This window comes from Anabas testudineus, chromosome 3 (genome assembly GCF_900324465.2).
Source record: "Anabas testudineus chromosome 3, fAnaTes1.2, whole genome shotgun sequence".
Classification (NCBI taxonomy): domain Eukaryota; kingdom Metazoa; phylum Chordata; class Actinopteri; order Anabantiformes; family Anabantidae; genus Anabas; species Anabas testudineus.
The window spans coordinates 22,592,005-22,613,341 of NC_046612.1; the positions used below are offsets into that span (position 1 = coordinate 22,592,005).

General features: G+C 39.3%; 2 protein-coding genes across 6 annotated transcripts; both read right to left on the reverse strand.

Annotated features, from left to right (window-relative positions):
- Positions 1 to 4,095: 4,095 nt before the first annotated feature.
- LOC113174361 (homeobox-containing protein 1-like) lies at positions 4,096 to 13,502 on the reverse strand. 4 transcript variants are annotated; one of them, XM_026378298.1, is made up of 10 exons: positions 13,336 to 13,502; positions 8,783 to 9,286; positions 7,997 to 8,082; positions 7,798 to 7,908; positions 6,856 to 7,012; positions 6,618 to 6,700; positions 6,317 to 6,412; positions 5,840 to 5,928; positions 5,505 to 5,588; positions 4,096 to 5,361 (listed from the first exon to the last, which is right to left on the reverse strand). In XM_026378298.1, the coding sequence occupies exons 2-10, from the start codon at positions 9,283 to 9,285 to the stop codon at positions 5,032 to 5,034; spliced, it is 1,539 nt and encodes a 512-aa protein (XP_026234083.1). In that variant the 5' UTR covers position 9,286; positions 13,336 to 13,502; the 3' UTR covers positions 4,096 to 5,031. The 4 variants fall into 4 exon arrangements, with proteins under 4 accessions (XP_026234083.1, XP_026234082.1, XP_026234081.1 ...); XM_026378297.1 differs by having other exon boundaries at positions 5,840 to 5,931; XM_026378294.1 differs by having other exon boundaries at positions 5,032 to 5,361; positions 5,840 to 5,934.
- A 700-nt stretch (positions 13,503 to 14,202) lies between these two features.
- tdp1 (tyrosyl-DNA phosphodiesterase 1) lies at positions 14,203 to 20,839 on the reverse strand. Of its 2 annotated transcripts, none has more exons than XM_026379147.1 (16): positions 20,740 to 20,839; positions 19,564 to 20,175; positions 19,344 to 19,387; positions 18,933 to 18,988; positions 18,589 to 18,685; positions 18,279 to 18,313; positions 17,820 to 17,912; positions 17,514 to 17,684; positions 17,332 to 17,410; positions 16,973 to 17,149; positions 16,462 to 16,510; positions 16,050 to 16,116; positions 15,700 to 15,807; positions 15,270 to 15,372; positions 14,925 to 15,030; positions 14,203 to 14,462 (listed from the first exon to the last, which is right to left on the reverse strand). In XM_026379147.1, exons 2-16 carry the CDS (start codon positions 20,171 to 20,173, stop codon positions 14,389 to 14,391), a joined length of 1,869 nt encoding a protein of 622 aa, XP_026234932.1. In that variant the 5' UTR covers positions 20,174 to 20,175; positions 20,740 to 20,839; the 3' UTR covers positions 14,203 to 14,388. The 2 variants fall into 2 exon arrangements, with proteins under 2 accessions (XP_026234932.1, XP_026234933.1); XM_026379148.1 differs by having other exon boundaries at positions 20,721 to 20,839.
- Positions 20,840 to 21,337: the final 498 nt, after the last annotated feature.

Below are 21,337 nucleotides of genomic sequence, written 5' to 3' on the forward strand. Positions count from 1 at the left end.
ACAGTGACACCACATCCCCTGTACTTACTCTTTATTCCGACAGCAGATCTCAGATCAGATCTCATCATCAATGTGCACCCTAAATTTGTCAAACAAGCGCTAAAGGTCAAATATTTACTTTACCATCTGAGTTGAGAAAGTGACAGTAATGGGAAAGACGAATCAGGTGCCGGCTATAACAGGATCTGATCTGAATCATCAGCTGCTTCGTCTCCGTGAAGAACCAATGAAGGAAGTTCAGGATTTCAAACTAAATAGTACAAAAAGGCAACAGAAGACTGAAGGCAGATATTTAAACTGCATTTTGACCAATGAAAAGACATGTGTCATCGTCAGGTATGAAGTGCACATGAAGGGCCTGACGCTGCGGCGCCAAACAACTGGAAGAGCAGTGGCTTTTTGTGCCATTCATGTAAAACCCGGTTTTACTGTGGTTCCATTTCATTACAGTCATCATCACAAATACACAATTCCTGGTACAAAAAGCAAGGAGGCATTTTGGAGTCAAAAACTGAAAGCAAAATGAAATGTAGTCGAGATACGAAGAAGGGTCACTAGGAATGAAACTGACAGTGAGATTGCAGTCATGACATCAGCGGTTTTGGTTTTATTATGTGAAATTGTTGTTTTTGGCTAATGTCTTGTATCATTATCACAAATTCTCATTATTATCACAAACTTTGATCTCACCAAACTTCTCCGAGGTGAAAATCAGCATCTGTCAATTATGTGATACTGTAGCTAAGTTCACACTATATTTAAATTCTATTTATATTTAAACAGGAACACAGTCTGAGACAGAATGCTGCGAAACTAGCTGCACTTCCATCTAAATGTAGTATCAAGTTTAATCTTTTCTTTTGAAATGGCAAGAGGAAATGCGATTTAATGTTCTTCTACTGTTCTTATGTGAATGTTAGGAGTTAGTCAATGCAGACAGCTTTTCCAGTCAGATGCCGTTTAACCATTTTGCTTGTATCAATACACACTGCCCTCTCAGCCACGAGAGATTTGAGGATTTTGTTCATTTTTGGCATTTCTACACATTTGGATAGAAACAGACAATGTGCAGCAAAGCCGCAACTTATGCGTTTCACTTAACATGTTACAGTTTGGTTTTGGAATCTCACTGTAAATGTGTTCATTTACTTTATGTTTTATGTTACTTTTCATTTTGCTTTCAGACTTCTTGGCTTTATCGTGGTTCTAAAAAACACCAGAACACAGTCAATTTACTGCTTCAGAACTCTAAAGTCCATGTGTCACATGCAAAGACAATAAAGGCAGCAAAATTAAATGATTCAAAATCATGACATAATCTCAAAACAGTATGTTGTCTTAAATGAACCTCAGGATTCACTTCAGAAAGGCTTCTGCTTAGCAGATTAAAAAAGAATAAAATCTAACCCACAGTGGGATAGCATATGTTGCTATTTCGGTGTAAATAATTCTAACATATTCTAATGTTGCCTCAGAGTATCAGAAATGCTTAAAGCAGAGACACCCAGGACAGCTCTGCTGTCTTACAATTACAGAGACATTACACCACAAAACTTACTCTGAAATCAAAAATAAGGAGTTGTTTAAGTATTCCACCAGAGTGAGGGGAAAAAACTGCTACTCCAACTTTGTGGAGTTGTACAAGGTTATGAATGGATAAATTTTTTTTTAAGCAGTGGAATTTCCCTTTACTTTCCAACTTAATATTTATTGGCTCAAGTTTTGAAAGGGAATTTCCCTTTTAAAGAGGACGCTGACGTTTCTGTTGATTTAGATCATTCAGCATGAGCCACCCTTACATCACAGTCTGCTGTCAGTCTCATCTCAATACATTAGCTCTACCATTATCTTCCCAACAGTCTAAACTTTGATTCACATTGAAGCAGCTATGGAGGAACATGCGGAGGTGTAGCTTATACTGTAGCTGAGGGGGTAAAGTGAGGTATCTATGTTGAGTCTAACTCTGAACTAGTAGCTTAGCCTGTAAAGCACCTGGTGATGAACAATGAGGAACCGGTTTGAATGAAGCCACTTTAGTGTTGGCTGTTAGAGAACTAAATGCGTTTAGCTTTCTTGCATTAGTAATGATACAGTGATTTGTGTAAAGCCATTGTAGAAGTCCTCCTTCATGCACTGATCCTGTGTTAGTAGACTGCAAAATATAAGGCACTTTAACTTAAATACAGTACATTTCATGTGCTGAACAAAAAAATAGTTAGATGATTCGGTCTAGTTGGATCAAAGCTGATGTATTAAAGCTCAACAGAGTTCAACTGCTCTGCTGCATGTTAATAGAGATTTGGGATTTCTACATATGACACACTCCAGTGTTATTCACTGAGAAGGTATTTAGTCAGTTGTTAATGTGTCACAAAGTGGTTGCACTACACAGTAAAACATACACAGCTGACTGTACTAATGCTAAAGCAGGTGGTGGATACTACATTTAGTGTCTGATATCATATCAGCTGTGATCACCCAGTGAACTTAAAGCTGCCCTAGTCTTTTTCCCCCGAAATTGAAAAAGTGGCAAATGTGTATGTGTAACAATACCAGGGTCCCTCATAGTGGTGAGCACACTGGGAATTACCAGCTGTGCAGTTACCTTGAGGTTTTTGGCCTCTTGTAGCTTGTTTTGGTTTTGTGGACCACAAACTCCACTCCCAGACTATAGCCAGCTCATGCTTTGGTGGAAAACCTACTGTGCTCTACCTGCACAGTATCAAATAGCAGAAAAACAAGACTAGTATCTAGCTAGTTAACAGTGAGCTATTTTTCTCAAAACAAAGCTAAGAAGAGTGAATATTGCACTTACATTTGTCATGTCCTTAACCGTGTCTTCAAAGCAACACTAATGTGTCTGTGTGTGTATTTAGGCAGCTGTTTGGTTACGTGTTCTTCCTAACAACTTCATAATATGACCATAGGTCAGTGCTATCTTTACAGTTTGCTGCGTGCTGCTCCCAAGTTACCAAAACAAATGTTGCTTTAAGGTACACGCATCTCCAACCTTACCCAATCACACAGTTTAAATAGAGTGCATACTCTAGGAGGGTGTCCAAATTCATGTGCTTCTCTAGTCTAAAACACTAAGAGGAGAAAACCTGACTTTAATTGTTGACATTAATGCAGAAAACTACTGGACTTCAACAATGGCTGTACTGGCATATTAATGTCATAATTTGATCAAATACTTGTTTTTTAGATAAAATAAACAACTTCCTGTTGTGGTCGTTTCAAGAGAATCAAACTCACTCTGTAAATATGAACTATTAGCTTTCCAAGGAAAGCATCCGTTTCCTTACTTGTCTTTTTTTTCTTGCTGCCCTGTCTCTCACACTGATCACAGAAATGTTTAAACAGCAGAGAGTCTAAGCACCATGGTGTTGATCTAATAAAGTGTCATTAAAAATCAAAAATACAATTTAAACATGACGGTATGTGTTTAGAACACATGGCATATCAAGCACAAACACAGATATATCTAAAAAGGAAAATTCACCATCTATCTTGCAATAATTTGACACATTTGATGTGTCTTTGATTACATCTTCTCTAATACATACTGTATTTCCTCCATCACTATCATGCAATCAGAAAATACAGAAAGTTTCAACTTAATACTTTGGCTAATGCTTCACTTGCCTTTCACCAACAAGAAAAACTCATAATAATTTCTTTTATTTGAAGCTAATATGTCTATATACTGTAAATAGAAATAGATAGGGTAACAAACACCCTCACAGTTTTTATAATATACTGTATATATGTCTGTCTATACTGTATGCATACATACACGCGAAGAATACACGTATGTATGTACTGACTTTAATCTGTTGCATGTCAACAGTTTCTGACATTGCTGAAGCCCTCTTAGCTGACTGATTTGTACTGATGATCTCACAGTGATCATTAATTCTGCTGCATCATCACATCACCTTTTTTTCCTTTTTCATATAAATCCATCAGCAGTTTCAGCTACTTTATGACTTTTACACATAAAATAAACTCGTTTTAAATTACATTTTCATGATATGGAAGCAAAGACAAGTTCAGATGAGTGACTGAGAGTTTAGTTGTTTTTTTTTAATAAGGAAGGTAATTTCCAAATTAAAATATCCATTAATTTATGTGGTATTTAAATGTTGGAAGTGTAGTGGTTTGAATTCATGATTCAAATGACCTTGACCTGTCTTTGCCTCCATAATCTGAGCTTATTTCAATCAGGGCACGGGATAAAGAAGTGGATCATTTTGTTTTTCTTCTTCTTTTTTTTTTTAGTATTTTAAAATCCTCTTACAGTCACAGAAATATGACCAACATGCTGTGACCTCAGTTTTTAAGATAGCTAAGCTTATTCTGCTGCTGTTCTTCTCAGGAAGGAATAAACAGCGACAATTTAAAATATTATAATCAACTGCGATGAAATGTGCTACATAATTTTAAAAACATCGGTTACCGTTAACTAAAAACTTTCAAATTGATGTAGTTAGTTTTTGAGGCTGTTCAGTTGTGATCACAGTGCAAGACCCTGAAACTATTTGAACCCTTTGTCAAATACAGTGTTGTCCTGCTGTGAAAATGCAGATTTCAAGGAATTCTGCACAATGCATTATGTCCTGTTACTCTATGGAAGATGTAAAATGCCTTCATAAAAACAAACCAACTAAGAAATAGTGAGAAACAACACACACTGATAACTGAATGCATTTACGATTAAGTCATTCATGTATATATATTTTTTTGTTTGAGTTATTTTTATTTAGGCATTTTAAATCCACCACAGTCCGTTGAGGAGGACTTTAACAAAGGTTTATCATTATTATTATCATTGTTATACTTGCAGCGCCTATAAGAGTGTAGCAGAGCAGGTTGGTGGTTGGAGGTAGGGTCGGGAGGTATCTCAGGGTTGGAGTTTACACGACTTTTGGTCATTTTTTTTCCACTTATTACATTCCTATAAAATCTGCTTGCATATTAACACACCTATTCTATTCATCACTCCGACAACTCTGACATCGACCACCCCATTCAGTCATCCTCCAGCGTTTCTGTTTTGATATCACTCCCCATACTGCACCCTGCCCCATCTACCTGGCTGGCTAGGACTTGGTTGCTGTGATTGACAGCTGCCTTCTCCAAGCTGACTGGGTCTTGGGGCTCGGACAGCTCGGTGTTAATGGTGGGTTCATCCTGGAGAGAAGGGGAGGGCGGAGACCAGGACACACTAGTCAATCTCAAACCTTCTGCCTGAGCACCTGCTCCTGTCACCAGGGAGCGGCCGATCAGAGAGGTGCTCCTCTGTCCAGACAAGGCGCCTCTACTGAGAGCAGAAAACCAGCTGGGGAGCAGGGTGGGAACCTGAGGGAGGAGAAAAGAAGGGTTGGAAAGAATTTGCAAAATTGTGACTTAATTCAAAGTTTCTTCTGTAAATCTACCCTAATTTCTAATCTCACAACAAAACTCAATGATAAATGCTGAAACAGCATGTAGTTATGTAGTACCTGGGTTGGAGAGGAGAGATCAGCTCGACTGAAACCAAACTGCCTGGCTGAAGCTCTCTTGTCAAATAAGGACACATCACAACCCTGTAAGAGAGCAGCATACATGCTTTATACAATAACTGGGTCATTATACTGTCACAAGAAATGTATTTATTATTTATTATCTTATAGTTGCAGAAATGCTTATTCTACTTCTGATGTAATATCTATATAAACATTTAAATGTAAATTTTGGTCATACCTACAACAAACAAAGCAAATATTTTGTACTGTTCCATACCCTGTTTAACATTAGAAACCCAGACAAAGTTCACTGAGCCCAGCTCTTTTTTTACCTGATCAGGGAAATCATTGCCATCCACCTCATCGCTGTTGGACTGTCCTCCTGGACTCTGAACCTCAATGCCGTGACTCTCCAAGATGGCTGCTTCTTCAAAAACACAAACGTCATCATAGCATATCGACCTCAAGCAACATCACATTTGCATACAAGCAAATAGAGACGCAAAAATTTGAATGAAGGAGTTAAGAACTGTTCTCCTAGAGCAAGACATCATTGTGGTACTGAAATGAAATGTGAAATTATACATCAGCGTTTCTAACAAGCAGGATGGCATCTAAGTGTTGGTTAGATGATCTTGTGTAAAAGTGTTAAAAGTGTAGAGCTAAAAGAGATAATAAAGTGCATAAGGGATAACATACACCAAGTTTCTATGTATCTGTTTCATCTGTGTTGTGTTCTATAGTAACATGAGACACAAAGTCTGTGCAGAGTCTGCAGAACTGCACACACATAAAGAAGAAGACATTACCAATGTTGGCGCGCCTCTTGATGTCTTTACGGCGGTTGGCAAACCAGTTGTAGACTTTCAGAGAAGTCACCCTCTCCAAATCAGAGAGCTTCTTTCCTATGAGACACACACACACACACACCCACATAGATCACATCCATAGTAGATCACAGCTGCTGTCTCTGTCCTCTGCTGCTTCAGTCTTTGTCTGTGGTGATTTCTAAGTGGTTTTAATCAAGGCAAAGAATCAATTCTGTTAATCAATTAAAAAAAATAGGTATATTTATAACAGTCTTAGCCATTTAGCCCTGGTTTTACCTACCTGGTTTCTGAATGACAGCATTGCAGGCAGTGGCGATCTCTTCTCTCTTTGCTTCATCAGGGTACTGGTTATCACTGAAGTAGCTGTGTAGACACAAACATACTATGTTAGAATTACAATAAAATTGTAATTTTTTAATATAAAAATATATTAAAAATAAAAAACACTTTGTTACATTTTCATCCAATGCTCAACTTCTCATCAATTTCCCTCTGACAGCTCACTACAGCTTCCTCACCTCTCCATAACAGCCAGACACTCCTTCCTCCAGGTGAATCTGCTCCCCCGTCGCAGTCGGAAGCCTCCTGGGGCCGAGCTGAATGGGGGCGGGGCTTGTTGCCAGTCCATCATGTCCTCCAGAGGTATTGGGGTAGCTCGCATAGCCAGAGTGGCACCTGAGGTCGCCAGAGCAGCAATAATGATAAAGTTTACTCTTATCTCAGTACTATTCCCTTTCAACTGTTTATGAATGTTGTTAATTTTTCGATTACTGTTTCTCAACCTATTAACCAAATTAAACTTGATTAGATTTTTATTAAAGCGTCTTTCTTAAGCAAAGACACACAATAACATTAAATTGACTGAACTGAAGTTTTTTTATACACTCCACTGTGTTGATCATCACTTAAAATAGTGTTGTCAAAGTTCATTTACAGGAAAATGTTTATAGTCTAAAAAAAGCCTGAACACATGCCGCTTGCTCATTTTCTTTAAAAAGACTCTTTAGCTAGAACTTTTGCTACATCTGCATCTCTCCAAACACCAGATCCCTGTCCTCTGCTGCTAAATTAGAGCTGAACAATAATTCACAGCTATGAATACCAATGAGGTGAGGTACCAAATTATTTTATCTGCACTGATGTAATACAGCTGTTAAAACAGGGTGTCTCAACTCAAGGACAATTTGACAGCAAGCAATGGACATTACAAAGCACCCTGTTCGCCCCTGGTTTTATTAGGTTATAGAAGTGATTGTCCCCTTCTAGCAGAAGTCTAAATGGTTTCATTTTTGCTGAGTCAGAGTTGAGACAGTGTATGTGTTGCTGAAGTCAGTAGCGGTGGTAATGATTTCAGTGCAACTGATGGTTACTGAAAAACTTTTTGTCCCTTTTTAACAGTATTTTTTATAAATAGGCTCAATGTAGGACATCAGGGCTTGGTGGTGGAGGTTGGTTGTTACCAGGGTTGTTCTTCTCCAGTTGGTACCAGCGGAAAAAGGCTCGTTTCTTCTGTTCACTGAGGTCTGATCCCTGCTGCAAGAGCCAGTGGGAGATCCGACTCTGGCTGATCCCTGGTGGAAGAGAAGGAATGAGATGTGTGTTTCTTACTGGTGGCGGTTTAGTGGCCCTGATTAAAGTACAGATGAAGCTGATACTCACCTGTTACTTGAGCGACCACAGCCTGGGAGATCCGCCTGTTTGCCAGGAATGACTTAATCTCTTCTTTGATCACAGCACTGTCCCTCCTATATGGAGAGAGAGTCTACTGTTTGCATAAAATATAATTCAAATCTACACATTCAGCGTCCTGTTCCAGGCTGACACTGCCATTACACTAGCTGTAAGCTAGTGTACATTAATGGCAGCAACTGTTGCAGCTAAATATGTGAAGTAATTAGAGACCAGACGCTGCTGTGATATTCTCTGCTCTTCAGGTCTGATTTCATCATCACAAACCGTGAAATCAATACCACTCTTATTGCTGCTGTCTGGATGCAGACTACAGATGAGTGGCCTTAGAGGGTCTATGTGTATGTGTGTGTTTGTACAGTATGTGTGAGTGCATGTGGGCATTAATCCTCACATTAAATTAGGATCCAGTGTGCGCTACAAACAGGCCTCTTAACAATCCAGATTTCTGGACTGAAAGCTGCTCTATAGTGGAGTGATCTATAGTTTACAACCAAACTCAGTACTTTCTTGGCTAATATAACTAAAATGTTACAAATGACATGTCCATTTACTACTATTTAATTTTTAGCTAGAGCCCAAGAACAATGAAGCCAATTAATTTGAAGACAGATTTTTTTTGACCAATGAAACTATAATGAAAATTTCAGAATTAAAGTCATTTTATATATCTGAGGTGGTTTGGCCTGGTTTATCCTGGTCTAGCCTGTCTTGGCCAAGCGTAGCCTGAACAAATCAAGTCTTGTTTGGTCTTACCTCATCAAGTCTTCCACCTTGTCATCAACATCTATGTCCTCTTCACTGGCCTCAAACCCGTAGCCTGATGCTGTCACACTACCGCTAACCACCCCCAGAGGAAAACGGGGCGGTGACAGCTTCCCATTGGCGACTGCGACTAGACCATTCTGAGCTACTGCTGCCATGACAACAGGTGAAGCTACCGTAACTGGTAGAGGGGGTGAAGTGGTGTCAAAGTTGTTATTAGGTGACAGTGAGAGCTGGTTGTCGGGGAAGCTCGTCTGAGTGGCGGTGGAGGTCAGGGAAGAAGAGGCGGCAGCCGTGCTGGAAGAAGACAAAGAAGACGAGGGAGGGATGTAGGAGGGTTTTTGGGTCAACTTGTGTCCATGTTGCCGGTCCAGGTGGTCCAGAGTGTCCAGGGCGTGGAGGACCTCTGTTTGTGTGATCCCTGTTCTCCGTAGCCTCTGGAGGAGGTCAATCTGCTCGATGGTAAAACGAGGCTCCTCACACTGCTGGAACATCCTGCAGGAGATCATAACAATCCCATTAAAACCAAACTCAGACTCATGGGATTCATTCGAGTGCGGTGATTAGGTAGTTGTAGAAGTTTTAGACAACTAAGCCGCTGTAAGGAGTACCACATCATTTTTCAGCAAAATGAACAATTTTATACAATTACATACATTTTACTGCCCAAAATACAAGAAAATACAAACTAATAATTATTACATACTGTGCTTCACTGTTATACACTCACTGACATTATTAGTTATACTGCTGTATATTAAGAGGTGTTGCTAATGTTTTGTTTTGCCCTCATTCATTTTAAATATGAGGGCTAAAACATCATAATTTTGTTAATGTCATGCACTCCAGTACAGCTCCACCACCCACTATGACCTCAGTAATAAACACAGAGTAGAATTATCACCTTTCTGGCAGTTTCAACAAAAGCTGAGAAAAATAAGAATATTAATTATTATTAATGAAAAAATAAGAATTGATGGCCAACCTGCTATATCAGATTGTATTAGACTGTACAGGTGTACTTAATAAAGATAAAGGAATTAATTGGTTTAATTCAATAAATAACCTATATGTGAAATATAAACAATGCAATAATAATAATAGTAATACTGAACCTAGAATTAAAAGTAGTCTTCTGTATTGTATAATATGGGGACATGCAGAAGGCATCACACTGAGTATGTATATGCACTGGTTTCTGTAAATCCCTTGACTGTGAGTGCAAAATTTGAATTAGCCACTATTAACAGTAAGAACTAGATGTTAAAGAGGAAATTAAATAATACAAATACTTTTATAATTTGCTTGGTGACCTTGACCCACTCTGTATCACAATCCCAAAAAGCACCAACAAAGAGACAATCACAAAGCGAAATGGAAGTACGCTCACATCTGTTAGCTTCCTGCCTGCAGATTTACAGCACACGCATAAACACAGCGGAAGACATCAGAGCTCAGCAGCTGCTTTCCAGATATGAAATGCATTCCTCCATATTAAATGAGACCTTTATTATAGCGGATATGTTTTCTAAGACTGTCGTAATACAAGTCACTGCACAGAACTAAGAAAGCGGGAGAGCAAACGATAAAGCTAAACAGAGAGATGAGATAACATCTGTCTTGATGCTTTTCTTTCTGATGCAGAGAAAAAAAACAGGCCTCAGCAGAGTTTCAAAGTCAGCAGGCATGTCAACACTTATATAGAGAGGGAGGGCGAGGGAGTATATGTGTGTGTGTGTACATCTTGGGAATAATGCCAAGCAAAATTTACATCTCAGGCAGTCAAGCTCCATACTTTCTCCTTCTGCTGCAGAGGATGAGTCATGCTGTATAAAGTTAGACTGACATACAGGATCGATACAGGGCTGCTAAAGAATGGCAAAATAATTTCCTCAGCTATATTATTTTCATTTCTATAGCGATGGCTTTAAAACCAATCTTTGTGACTCCAAACATATTCCATTTTTATACTGAAGAGGTTAAAATTTTGCTCTACATACAGGGTGAACTGTGAGGACTACATTACATGTGTAAATGTTGGCACATGCAACCTATAAATATAGAATGATCAAATGATCACACATGTATATAAGTGCAATCTGACTAGCCCACATAAGACCACACCTCTGAAAATGCACTGAAACTGTGCCTATTTGAAGTCAAGTGAAAGGCAAGAAGTGCTGACAAAGAATTTCCTAAACTCTACAGACATCTGACCTCTCCCCAGCATCTAACATCTCCAACACAATTTGAAAAAGCATAAGGTAAAACATACATTCAAACCAAACAGTGGGATTATCCAAAAGAGAACTGGAATAATGTGGACTGGATTCTCATTATATTAAAACCAGAAGAAAATGGGACTTTGAATAAACACATATCTTTTTTTTACTCAGACAGCAAATGTCATCTAAAAAAGCATAGAGGCTGCATTTTAGTACAAAATAGAGCTCTCAGATTCTATGTGAAACACATGACTAACAGCCCTTTGCTTTTACAAGTGAGGGATTATTTATTTCTACCATAAACAAAAGATAACATTTCTGTGCAAAGCATGTATGCTAGGATATATGTGCAGACTGGAAGAGAAGATTTGACTGGATGACCTGACTCTTAACAGGAGACTGATGCAGACTCAGTCCACCAGGTGTTGAACTAAAGCCCAGTCCACCTTCGCTACTTGACGAAACTTGAGTCAGTAACAAAGCCGACGTTAAAAAAGGTTTAATAAAATTGTTTCTAACCAACACTCCAGATATGTTAATAAGGGTACTGTAAATGTGCAAATTAGCTCACTCATGATTTGAGTGTTTTTCTCCCTCTTGCTTGCTGTATTATGCAGCTGCACATCCTACTGCAACAAAGGGCAGGGTGGGAAATTTCAGTACAACCAGCTACAAGGCAAAAACAAATGTGATATTTTGCCCCATTTTATTTGCCAAGTTAGTCTCTACAAGCCACTCTGGCAGAAAAAAACACAGAAAGTGTGAATACAGTGTCTACCACCAAAAATTCATCAGGCTAAAATATCAAGGTAGAAAGATGTACAACAGGGGGTACTAGATCAGAGTTCAAGTCTCCATTATTTCACATTTTACATAAAATAAGGACCATGATTGTCCCTATGACTACAATTCATCAACAGTGTATTAAAGTAATGTGATTTTTATAATTATATCAGAGAAAACATCAAGACAAAAGCCAGAAATACTTCAGAAACCATAAAAAACGATATGGATGTCAGCAGCTTTTGAGGTTCTGGTGCTCCTGACATTAGCTCATGAGGCTTCAAAGTGAAGGATTTAGTGGACTGACAGCAAACCAGCAATATGTGTGATTATGTGAGGCCGCGATGTGTGTAAGTAGGGATAGAGGGACTGGTAATCAAATAGTGCTGGCACTGCTCCTTAAGAGATCTCTGCTAAGCACCAACAACAAACAGGCAAAATGCAGAGGGAATGGGTATGAGTTCAGTTTGACTGAAAAAGTCATATGCACTTCTAGCTCACTGAACACTGAACGCCTACCAGCCCCATTGGTGCTGCTCTGTCACTGAACTCGACCTCTGTCCTACCCCATGGGCATCTTCCTAACACTCCCCCCTGATGAAGATATTGTCTTGTATCCAGAAACACACAGTCGTCTGCAGATTTAGGTTTTCTGTCACTACCCAATCTGCTCCAGGACAAACTACACACCGTGCAACACAGGGCTCTTGCCTTACCCAAGCTGTTGTGTTTGTCCTTAATAAGGCTTGTTTCTGAGATAATCAGTGTTAAAGATAAACTTTATCACTGCTCCTGAAGCTAGTAACCTGCAAAGATCCTAACCAGACGTGGCACAAACTGCAACCTTGTGCCAACTGAGCACATAGACAGAAGTAGAGTTAGGACTCTTTCACTGGCCTTGTAACCTCACATTCAACAACAAAAATGTAAAAAAAACCAACAGGCTCATGTGGACAGAGACAACACTTTGAATATCCTGAATGTCAAGGTAGCCCCGAAGCCAGATACTTTCGTAAAAGTAAGGACTTTCACGCGGAATCGCGTTGAGAAATGGGAGATTTTAATTTTGCGCTGCTTCATGGAAACAGACATTACCAATACCGTGTCTTAAGACATTTTGTGGTTAATGAAGAAAAACTCCATATGTTCGTGTATATATTTTACACACAATGCATTTGAAAAACATCAAATTGACATTTGATTAGCCGCTCGTTGTATTTTTTCACACTTCTATAATGCACTTTGCATTGCGGTAGCGAGCATTGTAGACAAACTGGAAAAGTTGACACTGTGTTTGATTAAGTGTTTTTAGGTGAACTGCGTCCATGCCGAATTGGAGAAAGAGTGTTTATCATTCATATAAAACCATTAATAACAGGTTAGGTAACGTGAACCTTCACCGCCAAGTCAAACACCTCGACACTGCCGAAATGTGTAAGGAGTTTTCAGTTATCACCATTCAGAGAAAAGGAAATCTATCGGGCTAGCAGGACCGTTTGAAGACAACAGTACTTGGAGCTGCAGGACTCAACTTACCTTAATATTCCAGTCTAAGAGCCCGCACAGACGTTTGTTTTACCATATATCTAGTGCCTGGGAGCGCAGGGACACACGGACACTGACAGTTTTCCCAAAATGTCTCCTCCGTCTCTAATTGGGTTTCAATCCGCCGTCAGACAGATTTGCCTTTTGTCCGGCAAACAGGCGCCATGTTGACACAATGACGCAAGGAATGACGGGAGTCGGAGTTTACAGCGCTTACTGTACTCGCAGTACAGTAGCAGAGCAGTGCCAGTTTATTAGGTACATCTGTCATATTACCTAGTGTACGGTACTCCTTTATTTCTTTTGTTTAAGTGTTGATCCAGCTGGACGATTTAGAGACTGTACTGTACCCTTTTTTTTTAAATGTCGCCTTATCATACTTGTTCACATTGGACCAGATACATGTTGGTCCATATTGTTAATGCTCTGACATCTAACAGCCATCTCAAGTCCAAGCCCTGGTAACATGGGGAGACCAGAGGAAAACTAACATCAACCTGCTGGATAGAAAACCTACAGTACTGCAGGTCCAAGACCCCGACCAAGGGCGTGTGGTATCAATTAGAGTATAACACCCACATGACAAACAAGGTCTTTGCAAGTTGTGTACAGGTTTCTCCTTTTATTTAAAGGTGTTGCTACCCTTGATAATTTCAGGATAATGTTCAGAAATTTAGCTGATCTACAACTTTAAGTTAATTCTTGCAAGAGAAATTGAGAAACACAACACTTTGCTGAACAGCCTTAATTCAATGGAATCTCAAAGTACTATGATTGACTTAATATGTATAACCCAAACTAATAAGACATGTCCTTATAATGAACAATCACAACTGGTGATAATATATTTGATTTATTGGTAGAAATCAAGAGTCTACAGTACAGTATAAAATACAAAAAACAAATAAAACAAATGTTATTGACAACTAACACATAGAAACTATACAGACAGAGTCAGTTTTAAAGTAAGAGGTGTGTGTGTGTGTGTGTGTGTGTGTGTGTGTGTGTGTGTGTGTGTGTGTGTGTGTGTGTGTGTGTGTTCGTTCAGGAGGGAACCCAGATGTTGCCATGTCTGTCGGGAGCCTGGCTGTATGGTATGTTCCAGATCCAAGGCTGATCTGAAAACAAAGAAACAAATTACGTTTTTAAAATGACTTTTCACTCCATCTAAGGGAAAGAGGTAGTGTGTTATATCTGATCAAGCCACAATGACCTTGACATCATTTTAAAATCCATTTATACTCTACTTAAACATTTTGCAAAAGATTCACAAATTATGAGATCTTTAAAAAAAACATAGCTTAACCCGGTGCAGTGAGATGTGTGTCTTATCAGCTAGCCAATCGAAGGACTGGATAATACACAACTTAGTAGTAGAAACTAAAAAAGATTTTTTACCATTACCACCAAGAAATGTTAACAACATTATTAAACACAATGTGGTCTTTGAAAGGGTTTTAAACTGCAGTTAGGCAACAGTCGAATGAGCAAAAGATACATCGAACAAACCAGTTTGAATGTAACGCTATACAGAAGATTTTATACACAAGAAGACAATAAAAACACACAAGTTTCCGTACCTTTAGCGGAGTAGGATGAAGGAGGAAGGTCAAAGGGCACAGGGAAACCAGAGGAGGACGAGGAGACAGGAAATGGATTTTTGTGAACAGGGAATGTCGTCATGTTCTGGAGAGAGACAATCATCACACCACAGAAGCACTGTGACACACTTCTATCATCTAGTAAGCAGTAAAAACGTCTTTAATTATTCATAACATGCAAATTTCCCTTTCTACACTGACAATAAAATATTGTGTACTGGGTGATAAATGTAAAATAAATAGCACATGTTTAAACTGCAGGCATCATATGTCCAGCAGCCAGACATGTCAGAATAAAGAAAGCAGTTGTTGTGTTGTTCTTACAAAGGCAGAAGGCACATAGAGGACTCCTAGCTCATAGGATCGAACCATCATCTGAGTGTTGTTCTTCTCCAGCGCACCCCAAGCTGCTTTGGATAGATTGGCACTTAAAAACAAACACATAAGGTTTCAGTTCCTTTTCAGCAGGTCGGTTGGGGTTTAACATGAGTGTTAATGTTGAACGACTTTTTCTAGAACACAATGGAGCAGCCCAAAATTATTTTCATGAATAAAGTTTGCAGCTGGTTTGTCTGTTCCAGTTGATTCTCCATAAGAAGTGTGGGTAATAAAGAAAAATGAAAACTCCTAACACAAATGTGACCAGTTACTTTTGAATTTATGGAAACAGCTTCAAAAAGGGTTTGTTTAGGTGTAAATTTATCCAAATTAACAGTGAGAGATGACGAACTGTTGAAAAAGTTAGCACACTCACCTTGTAACTAGAAACCAGGCAAGCTGAGTGAAATCTGGTGACGCCCTCATGTATGTCTTGATGTGTGGCATGGCATGACTTCTACCTGTTGTATTTGCTTTCCAACGGCTACAGTACACACACACATACACAAACTATAATTCATTAGTCTGTTCAATTAAACTTGAAAAGTAGTTTTATGAATAGAGCTGTGTAAAACTTGTGTTTGCTATGCATTCAGCCACTAGCAGACATGAAACAACACACTCAAAAAAACAAAAAACAAAAAAAAAAAAAGTGACAAGTAATCTGAGGATGGGAAAATGAGTAACAGCAGTGATGCAACTAAAGATTATTATTAGTGAACGTACTGAAAGTAGGAGTGGAGCCAGAGCTGTTTCTGGGCTGTCTGGATGCTGTAGGGAAGAGAGCCTCCCGCTGGACGACAAGAAAAGATGTATATGACAACTAAACACATGACAGTCACTAAATAATAAAGACACACGCATAGTTTCAATAAGCTTCTGCAATGTCACAACATTTATTCCCGTCTAGAGCTGCATTCATTTTTTGCCAAGATCTTGTATTGATAATGGGAGAGTAAGGCAGCTGGACAAAGCTCATTCATTATATTCAGGTAGTCAGCTGACCTCATTCTTTGGCCACATAATATTGCTGGGTTTTTGTGTCCTTTCCCTACAGTATATAATACAGCACATACTAACAAACAATCAATTCAAATATAATAAAGTAGAGGAGAAAAAAAAGAATAACATTTCTTACCTGGATATCCTTCTAAACTAGTCCTCACATCTTCTACTGATGGATATACCTGCAAAAAATCAAGGCATTAGAATTGAATAATGCTGGTTTACTGTATATATATATATATACTTTGCAGACATACAGTATATCTCTACTCACAATGGGCCAAGTAGGCATTACATTTTCATGCAAATTTATGTGACCTAACAGAATTGAAAAGCAGTTGTTTATTGTGTCTGAAACCCATTCTATACTGATTCAAGGCAATTGAGCGTCCCACAGGGACGCCAAGGAAGTATATATAAACATGTAACCTCAAAATGACTCTTCTATTATTTACCAGGTGAAAACTGAGCTAAATGCTACAAGGGCCTAGTATCCACTAGTAGCAGCAGAAAACCAGATTTATGTTGTATTATTTTGTAACATCTTTAGCATTTGAAAGTTTCACCACCACACACGCAACACACCCATTGATGTTCAATAGGAACTCTCAAAGACACACCAGGTTTGTGTTGGAAGAACATACCAAGTGCATGGGGGGGTCTGGGCGAAGACAAGATTTCCCCAGTGTAGTCAGGGTACGCTGAAATTCCCCTGCCAACCATTTGGTCTTATCCAGTCCCATGGAGCCGATGCTAGAGAACTGGCCAATCACAGGCCACCTTTCCTCGCCGGGAATCGGTTCTGTGTGGTCATACAACAGCTAAAACAATAAAAAATAAACTGCATATTAAAACCACATCTCAGCCTCTCTTTGCTGTGAAAATATTAAATGTGGCTATAAAAAAAACATAGAATATAATAAAACTACTCACAGATATTGATGTTTCTGTGCTGGATAACTGTGTATTAGTGATAAGTTAGCAAGACAATAGTGGGATTTACCTTCCTCAGCCTCAGGTGGCCCCAGCGCTCCATGTCTGAACCAACATACCTGCCCGGGGTTGAGCCGACCAAATGCACCCTAATAAAAAATAATATTATTACAGTGACTTTGTAATCCTGATGATTACATTCCTGAAACCTCCCATGTATGCACATAGTATCTGTACATATTTTGCGTTTACCTGGTCTCTGACAGGTCGTATTCTTTGATTCGTTGGATCCACTCCTCGAGTTCTGGCGCACGGTACGACGCCAGGTAATCCAGCAGGTCCCTCTTAAAGAAGGTGGGTGACTCACCTGCACTTGCACTGCTGCCTTTTGGCAACCGTGGAAACAGAGGGCCCATCCACATCCTATTTGTGAAACAACAGATTCAGCTGCATTTTCAAAACCTTATACTTTTAACTTGGCCTGTCTTTTCTTTTCATGTGGCTGCCAAAACCATTTCATGGTTAAATGAAAGTAAAAACCACAACAGAATGACTCACCCTTGTGTTTTCTGGTACCAGTCAGCTCTGATGAGGTTGGAGGTCAGAATGATGACTCTGAAGCCTTCTTCATACCACAGCAACATCATCTTCCTGCACAAAGACGCACAGTGTTAGCTTTTTATTAAACACATCATTTAATCTTCTACAGCCATTACCACCATGAAAACTAGTGAGGTTCCAGTGCTTGCTGAACTTAAATACAGTCAAGACATCAATACTGTTACAATTGAGTTTAAAACATCACTAGATGAAAGGTCTGGTCACTAAAGTTACTCTTATTCCTTCTCTAAGTAAGATGACTATCTGCACAGAATTCAGTGATAATCCAGGTAATTGAATGTCCGAGTTAAAGATTTGTCATCCTGGATTCAAATGTTGGACTTACTGTTCACTGAGACGCAAACAATATTCTAAACTGATCTGAAAAAAGCTCCAGGTGTAATAGGGACAGCTTACGTGTGGTGAGTTCCAAAAGCGATGTCCAGCTTGGCCTGTCAGAGAAAACCACACTCATTAGTCCCACTTAAAGATAAATCCAGAGTCCTTAAAGGACAGTCTCTGTTATTGGCATTTCTTACTATTAGCATCAGATCAGAGTGCTGTTGACAGGTGTTCAGCACAGCTCTTTGTATAGTATATTACAGGTCAACAAAGGCACAACCTCAAAAATGACCACATAGTGAATCATGCCCTGTCTAAAAAACCGAACATTATCTAAGGCAGGATTTATTGGACTGTTGCATTAGCTTGCATTAGATTTCTGTACCTGGCAGAATCGAATGTGTGGGAAGGGCTGAGCCTGCTGGACCAGCCGGGCCTTGGCCTCCCTCTTATCCCCATGGACAATCAGAACTGGACGATCCCTGAAAACACGAGCCAGAACCTACGGTTACCTTCGTACTGTACTGGTTAGCATAAATTGATACTGATTTATAAATACTAGTTTAAGTGTACCATGATGCTTCGTATGTAGTGCATGCACTGTTAACCATATTATACAACCCACAATACACTAGAGGGTGCTGTTGTCAGAGTGATGTGGATATCAGTGGATTCTCTCTAATCACATGTTTGTGATGTGATGTGTAGCAAAGAAGGAACGGAGCTTACCGAAACTCTGGCGGGTACTGCTTAACCATCCACGCAATATCGAAGCAATAGTTAAACTATGAAGATAGAGAGTGTATTATTGGTTTCTCACAAGTTGGTATATGCTGATGTTTACCATGTGCACCATGTAAATGTGTGTTATGCCTACACCTGCTAATTAGCCCTTCACACAAAGTACATGAGCAATTGAGGCTGATGGGAATCTCATCTGTTTTGTGAGTATTCTCTTATAAACACTTGATTTAATGGGATCCAACTTATCTGTAGAAATATCATAGCAATGTCTCCAACAATTGGAGAGATATTTAACTAGAAATCTTATGATGGCGGTAAGAATGAATGACTGACCAGCCTAACACTGACAGGTATACAAAACAGGACACACACACAGGACATTGTGTGGTTACTTACCTGGACAGACTCTTTTAGCGTCCCAAATAACGGAGAGAGAATGTCTAGATAAGAGGAAAGAAAATTACCAGATACAAGTAATGAAAGAGAGATGGGTGATGAGAAATGGTGGCACTTATACTCCACCGATTTCAAACAGAGAGAATCACATTTCTTTATTAGTAATAGTGATTTGTTTATATCTATTGTGACAGATTTGGTGTTAAAAAAATCTTCTCACCTCTGATGTGCAGAGCTCCACTGTTGTACTTCCTGTCCAGGCCGGTCACTTTGTTGAGGTAAAACCTGTAGGCGTCATTAAGACAGGGGATACTGGATTCAAAGAAGTCCTCTGGCTCATCAATATAATAGAGTCGGCCATGCGGACTGGGAGGACGTTCGTTCGCCACCTTTGTCTTCTTCGTTTTTGGGCTCGGAGGTGTCCTGTTTGGTTCATTACCAGGACTCTTCTTCTTCACATCTCCGCCATCATCATCACTATCAGAGAGAGCCCAGCCAGAACTGTCTGATATCTCTTTCTTCCTCTTTCCAGCCAAAGACGGACTAGTTTCATACTTCACTGGATTCACCTGGTTCTTTGCAGCTGATTGTCTGGCCTCAGAGACAGTGACTAGTGAGGATACTGGGGGTTTAGTTGGTTCTGGCTTCACCTCTACAGCGGCTGATGGCGGTTCCAGTTTGAGGATGGCAGGAGAGGTAGAGCGATGGGAGCCTTGATTAGATTCAGCAGGTTGATGGCGGTTAGATGTTGTAGTACCAGAGAGAGGAAGATCCTCATCATCATCACTGCTGGAGATGGTCCACTTGCCATGCTGACTGTCCTGAGACATGGCTGATCAGAGATACAGAAAATTCAAAGATCAGCATGATAAGTGTGCAAAACAGTGGCTTGTAATGGTGGATGGGTCTGAGCACATATTAATATAAGTGAAACATTCCCCTAATGTTACACGCATTACCATTTAAACCTGTTTGTGTGTTAAAGTGAATATATTAAATATATAAGTTGATGATGGTCACGCTAAGAACGAAAAACAAGAGTGAAAAAAAAGTGTAGCGTATCCTACTAAAATGCAAAAATACCGTAGATAAAAACTGGAGAGGATGCACAGACTAGTCAAAAGACAAAATATCAAACGAGGCGATAAGCGGAATGCATAATGTTACAGCTCTGCAAAATAGCATCCACAGCAAAGAGCACATGAATTAGCTACACATGAAAAATACAGAGTAGCAAACACAAGATGGCTTATTTAGGATTAAGCAATACATCTGGAAATTATACAAGCAAACGGATCCTGCAAGTTATGCGGTGAGTAACAAATAGAAATAATAAATAATATTTTGTTATTATGAAGAAACTAAATGATGTACTACCCGACCGTGTTTGCTTTACCAAATCAGATAAGTAAGCCGCAGCACTACTTAGTAATGATGGGAACACAGCTGACCGCAGAACAAACTTTACTATCACGGATACAACACAAAACAAGGTGCAGAAGGTGCACTAGGAATACGAGTCCGGGTCGAAACGCTCTCTTTTATTTTAGTTCCGCCCTAGTTTGCCTTTGTTAATGTCAATTATTATTGATTTTGTTTTACTAGCTTAGTTTATTTATGTTTTTGGCCATTTAGTAGTTTAACAATTACCTAGTTAGTTATTTTTGTGTAAGTTACCCTGTAATCTTATTATTGTTGCTTAAATGATTCAGTCCATTCTTTTATTATTGGGGATCACTGGCCTGTGTGTTACTCAGTTAAGAGCTTTCAAGAAAAGATTCAACCGTGCACCAGAGAGGCAATGAGCTGCTGACCTAGGGTTAGGATTAGTTAGTTAGATGGCCATTTTTATCACAGCAGATAATAAGCCTGTGGTTCTTCAGGAGAAATGAAAGCAGTATTCACCACCTCTGTACCGGGAGCTCTGCTCAACATCCAAGAGCAATGAGTTCCCTGCTAAAATAAGTCTGTAGCTTACTCTGAATGTCAGCAAA